We start from the raw sequence: 6,000 nt of genomic DNA on the forward strand, positions 1-6,000 counted from the left end.
ATTCTTTAATTTCCCAACTTCTTGGCGCTACATCTCCTCCTCTTCAGCAAAGCTACGTCGGTACTGTGACACCGTGAGAGATGCACCAGAGAGACAAGACAAGACCAGAGCTTGCACTTGAGGGCTACTCTCAAGGGCAAGGTCTCCACCCGCAGCACCGCACCGGGACACAACACCGTGTGGGACCTCCCCGCCCTCACAACCCGCCCCGCACCGACCTGCCGGGCTCATGGCTCCGCTGCCTGCGCTGTCCGGCCACCAAAGCCGCGCCGCCCCGAGGGCGCTGTCCCGGCCCGAGGGTTCTGTCCCGGCCCGAGGGCGCTGTCCCGGCCCAAGGGCGCTGTCCCAGTACTAGGGCGCTGTCCCGCCCGAGGGTTCTGCCCCGGGCCAACGGCGCTGTCCCGGCCCGAAGTTTCGCCCCGGCGCCGGGACGGAAGCTCGGGCCCCTCCGCGGCTGCTGCGGCCGCGGGGCTCCGCTGCCCCCGGGCCCCACCCATATCCTCCCCTGACCACACACACCCCCTCAGCCGGCATCGCCCCGGAGCCGCCGTAAGAGCCCTCTGCTGTCGAGGTGCTCGGGGTGTGGGCAGAAAACGAGGTGGGAGTCGAGCCTTTCCGGCTGTGCCAGAGTGCTGGGGTTTGGTTTTCTCTCGCACTCATCCAGTGGAGAAAAGTCGCTCAGGGGTGGAAGGCACCTGGGAGGTGTCCGTCAGCAATCAAGTGTTCTGGTGTGGTATGATTAGCCCCTCCATGATATTGTGCCATGTATTTAATTTTTGGAGTGGTGCAGAGTAAAACAAAACCTGAAAAAAAGGTCAAAACAAGCAGCCCATGAGAGACACTGCAGCTCACTGCTGCACTGGCTACCAAATTTAGGACATATCAATCAAGGTGGCATTTTCCAAGTTGAAAATAAAGGCCAGACCCATCACAAGGAGTTGGAGTTTCCCCATAAAACAGGATTACAGAAAACCTGAAAGAACCTTCTGAAATAAGTTTTCAAAGGAAGCAAACCTTTTCAAACCACTTTGTGCACAAATGTGTGCTTCTTGCCCACCCAAACTCATATGTTCACCTTCTCTACCTGAACTTTAATGTTTTGGGGCTGATTTTAGTGAAACATGACAAAGGTTTTAAAGATCTCAAATGTGAATTTGCTAAGCACCAGTTTCAGGAATGTGGGTGTCCAAAACGAACTGAAGGAAAGGCTGCAGAATTAATTCAAGCAGTATTAGAGGAAGAAAAATTCACATAGAAGTCTTTATTGATGTCTTAGTGTGACAACACCTTCAGAGTTTGCAATCAGCTACAAACCTCAAGTTGCAGGAGGCTGAACTTCAGTCAGGGAACTACTTCTGTAAAGACTTTGCACACTGCAGGGTCTGTGTCCAGCTGAATTACTTGGAAAACTGAACCTCTGAGCTGTTCCTGTTTCTATCATTACACAGGTAGATACTTTTTGATTATTATCATTTGTTATGTTTCAGGGGTTATTTTCAGTCACTTCTGCTAACATGTGGGTGGTTTTGGTAAATTTCTGACTTGGGCTGGCCTACCACACAGAGGAAACATGTAGCTACAAGGACACTGGGAAAATCTAATCTAGATCCAGTCATGTCAGGGTAAATGTACATCAGGAAGAGAGCATGGAATGCCTCCCCTTGTTCCTTGCTGCTCATTTTTTACCTTTGGATTTTATTCATTTAAGTGACAGGTATCTGGGCAATTCCTCATTCCAGTCCTGTGGTTTTGGGTGCAAGGGATGCAGCGCTACAGTGTCAGTAGTCTTGAACTGTGAGCAGGATAAGCACAAATGAGATATCTTGTAATGGAGGATGCAATGTGTCAAAGATAAAACATTTAGAAACACTGCATCTGACTATTTTTCCATGGCAATAATAATTGCTGCTTCCTAAAAGATGGGTTAGGCAAAGTGATTGGATGCAGTTGGGATGATTGAGCATTCTGAACTGCAAGGATCTTCACTGTGGAAATAGGAATTCATAAAAAGAAAAACAATCATTAAATACAAATGTATTTAATATAAAAATAACTAAAATGGAACTCTAATTTCAGTAAAAACAAAACAAAATTAGGGGGTTATCCTGGGTGTCAGGATGAGGAACAAAATGGATTGTGATAGCCCAATTCTTTACATTGTGAGAGCCAGCACTGTGGAAATGAGTCCTAAAAGGAAGAACACAATTTGCTTTACTCAGGTTGTAAATCAAACAACAAGCAGGCTTCTACTAGCCAAGGAAAGAAAAACCTTCAGCAGTATCCAGAAGCAAGAGGCCCTGCTCTGCATGGAGGCCTTGCTGGAGGCGTTGGTCAGTGTGCATGGCATGCCCGGAGGCCTGTAGTGGCCAGGGCAAAACCTGTGCTCTCCTCTGGTGGCCAAGGTGCTGTGTGTGGGGTGATCCACGTAGGGCTGGAAGGAGACCATCTGGGACAGGTCACTGAGAAGATGGAGATGGAAGGTAGGGCAGGAGTTGTGTTGTTAGATCCCAGTTTGAGGGAGGGTAAGACTTGGTGAGGATTGTGGTGGTCATAAAGGACTGCTTGGTGTGGTGCAAGTTGCTCATCATGGTGGGTGCGCTTTCACCTCTCCCTGTTGATGGTGAGTGAGGCTGAGTCTTCTGGGTCTGTGCTTTTAGCTGGACCCAGCTGGGCCTTTTCTACTTAGCTCAACTGGTTTACTCTTGAACACGTTTCTTTTCTGAGCTGTGCTGCTGCCATCACAGCTCTTGAGACAGTGACACTGGCCTGACCAGGACACCACATGAATGGTGAACACTGTGCTGGTCTCTGACTATTTGCAGCTCAAGACAGTGTTAGGTATACTGAGGCCTACACCCAGCAGAATTATTTCTAAGAGCAAAACAGCTCAATTCTCTAACTGCAGGGTTATTGCCATCAATTTACACTGCTTTTACCAGCCCAGTCATGAAGATTTGCTCTGGAGTAATGTCTGCATGTGACTAAGTATTACTGCCAGTGTCAGCAGACTCCTACTTAGAAATTAAATTTGCTGTGGGGTCTGTAGAGGTTGAAGTCTCTCTACAAGTCCAGCAGAAGAATTAGGTTTCCCCAGTTCTTCAACCTCCTAATGATTGCACTTCATATATATCATAAAGCCATGGAATTTATAATTTATGCTGGAGGTGTAAGAACACTCACTGTTTCTAGGCAAGGAAAAACTGCTTAAATTATTAAGCAACCTCAGCATGTACCATGAAGCAGTGCTGCATTAGAGGGAAAATAAATAAAAAAATCCATGTTAAATCAGGAGAAACATGTCTTGGGAATGATGTCAGTGTTGTGTTTAAGTTGTTTGGCTGTTCTCAATATCAATTTCAAGCTTCAATTTTAGTAAAATTATTTTAAATATAAGCTTACTTCCAAACACCCTAGATTCATAACACTAAGTTGGAGACAATTATATACTTCTGTAGTGCTTTCCAGCTTCAGGTCCTCACTGATCTTGTCAAAACTAATTTCTTTCTAATACTGCCTTTGTTTTTCCCTTTGTGAGCATTCTGCTATTGTTGGAATGTTGGCTTTTCCTTTGGATATAATTAACATTCAATACATTGCCATTATAATTTCCTCCACATCTTACATATTTGTTTTCCACAGGTCTGCTAAGGTTTGAAAAGCCTTTTTTCTGTCAAAGAGCTTGAAGTGGTTTTGAAAGCTTAATTCACTGTTGATTACTAACTTAATTTTTTATTGTGGGTTTCGTTGTGAAATCCACTGACAATATTGCTAGGCTGTAGTACAATGCAGACAATATTGCTATAATTGCTAACACAATCAGTTGGAAATATTGCATGTCAGATGATACTGTTAGTTTTTGTATTTTAGCAGGAGTTTGCATGCAGTTTAGATTCATGCTGTGTAGTCATAGATTTTCTTCTCTTGCACACAGCTACTGCATTTCGATGTTCGATATTACTGCAAGAATTAACATGAAGTTAGCTGAGTGTCCACTCTTCTTGTCTAGTGGAAGAAAGGACAAACTAAGTTTGTGATATATTTCTAAATATTGGTTAAATCTTACCAAGACATAGAAAAGAATAAAGAGTGTTGCTCCGCTTGTAGGGTAGCTTTCAAGAAAGCAAAAAAATTGTGTTTGAGACCTTCATTTTTATTATATAATTTCACATGCACTAAAATAAAAATAAAGCAGATCTGGGACAGAACATGATTCTAAGAGAAAATGTTACTGTACACAGTAACACTCTCAGTTAAGAAAAAATGGGTCAAGTGAGACAAATCTAATAGCTTCTTTCTTTAGTACCATTATGATTATATTGGTTAATGACACAGATGAAGCATAAGAGAATATAAAATAGGTGGCCTGGAATATAAAAGCACTGCCAGTATGTAATGAAAATGATTTGTGTCATTCTTTAATTTCATTCTTGCATGTCTAAAAAAAAGCTGTTTCCTCCCATGGCATCTTCGGTGCTCAAGACAGTGTTAGGTAGTTTTGAAAAAACTTTAGATACATTGTACATTTGTGGGGTTTTAAAAAAGTTTTTTACAGGTGTAACAGAGAGCAGAAATAAATTCTTCCCTCCCTACCCCCCCCCATCTATGGAATATAATTTCATGTCCAATTACCTGTTACCGTGATTTAAGCTTTGGAATGCATGTACAAGTCACATTAATTCTCAAGATTTTGCTTAACAAAAATCTGTGTATTGGGGTTGCCACATTTAAGCTTTCAGTGATAATAAAATGAATTAATCATGTTGTGGTTAGAAACCAGTTCAAATGCTGTTTACAACGTAAGAAAGTCAATACTCCAATATAATCCTATAAAGCAAGATGCTTTTATACACTTAGAAAGGTAATACCTGATGTGTCTTGTATATCTTACAGTAATTGTTGGTAAATATGAATTCTTAATGTCTGACATCAGGGTTCTTTTATATCTCTATTTGAAAATGTGTATTGAAGAACTGCGCCACTAATAAATAACTTGATGCAGTACCCAGCAGGGTATTAGAAAAATGTAGATTGAATTGATTAAGTAGAAAACAGAGTGGTTTATGGATTATAACACAGTGGTTTATGGATTATAAGTAGAGCTTGGTCATAATTGAACTGCTGGTTTGTCTTGCCACATGCAACCCACAAACAAAGGAATGACCAGGAAGACAATAAATATTTCTTGAGGTCAGTTCAGACTCCCAAGAGCAGTGTGTTTCTCCAGTCCACTGGAAGCATCGCTGGATGCGTACATACTGGATTTGTTAGATCTAGATTACTCAGTCTTTGGGCTGTATTCTTGGCTGGTGCAAGTCAGGTTTATTCCCTCTTCACTCTCCTCAAGGTCAATGGACATACCTTCCTAGGCATTACTCTTTCTCTTTTTTTTCTCATGTGGTAATATTTTTTTTCAAGTTGGTAATAGATTTGCCAGTATTTCTAGCAAAGTAGTGACTGCTTGAGTCACACTGGAAGAATGCTTGTCTCATCTCTAAAATGAGTTGTTCAGAATGGTCTGGAAGATAGAGGAAGGCAATGCTTGAATTGCATTCTTGAAAAGTTGCAAGTGGCAAACAGCAAAGGACAAATTTAAGACGACTTAATGGGATGGTAGCAACATGTGGAGATCTAAAACCAGTGAGGTATTGACTTTGATGTTTGGGAATACAAAGATAAATATCCAATAATGAAACCAGAGCAAAGGTGATATATATCTCCCATCCAATAGTCAGCGCTCGCCTCTTATTGATCATCTGTGCCTGAGAGACTAAGGCAGCCTATTCTTCTTCCCAGTACTGATACAACATTATGCAGTCCTGACATTTTATTTGTGGAGAACTATTTGTTACTTTTCAAAGTGTAATTATTGTAATGTAATGGTTTGTTAAAACAATGTTGATTTACAGCCTCTGCCTGTTAGTTCAGTAATGCTCATACATTTAACCATTGACTACAGAATTAATTTAGTCCAGATTATAGTCATTATTCTTCAAGCAAGAA

The 6,000-nt window shown here is 41.9% G+C and overlaps 1 protein-coding gene across 2 annotated transcripts in view; it reads right to left on the reverse strand.

The window, feature by feature from the left end:
• BANK1 (B cell scaffold protein with ankyrin repeats 1) overlaps positions 1–466 on the reverse strand; it is a 135,091-nt gene extending 134,625 nt beyond the window's left edge. Inside the window, exon 1 of one of the 2 annotated variants that reach the window (XM_074541110.1) lies at positions 219–466. In XM_074541110.1, coding sequence (XP_074397211.1) covers positions 219–231 — 13 coding nt within the window. In that variant the 5' untranslated portion in view covers positions 232–466. The remainder of the gene's footprint in view (positions 1–218) is intronic. The other variant, XM_074541111.1, reaches the window with a different exon arrangement.
• Between the last annotated feature and the right edge of the window lie 5,534 nt (positions 467–6,000).

This window comes from Zonotrichia albicollis, chromosome 5 (genome assembly GCF_047830755.1).
Source record: "Zonotrichia albicollis isolate bZonAlb1 chromosome 5, bZonAlb1.hap1, whole genome shotgun sequence".
Taxonomy (NCBI): Eukaryota; Metazoa; Chordata; class Aves; order Passeriformes; family Passerellidae; genus Zonotrichia; species Zonotrichia albicollis.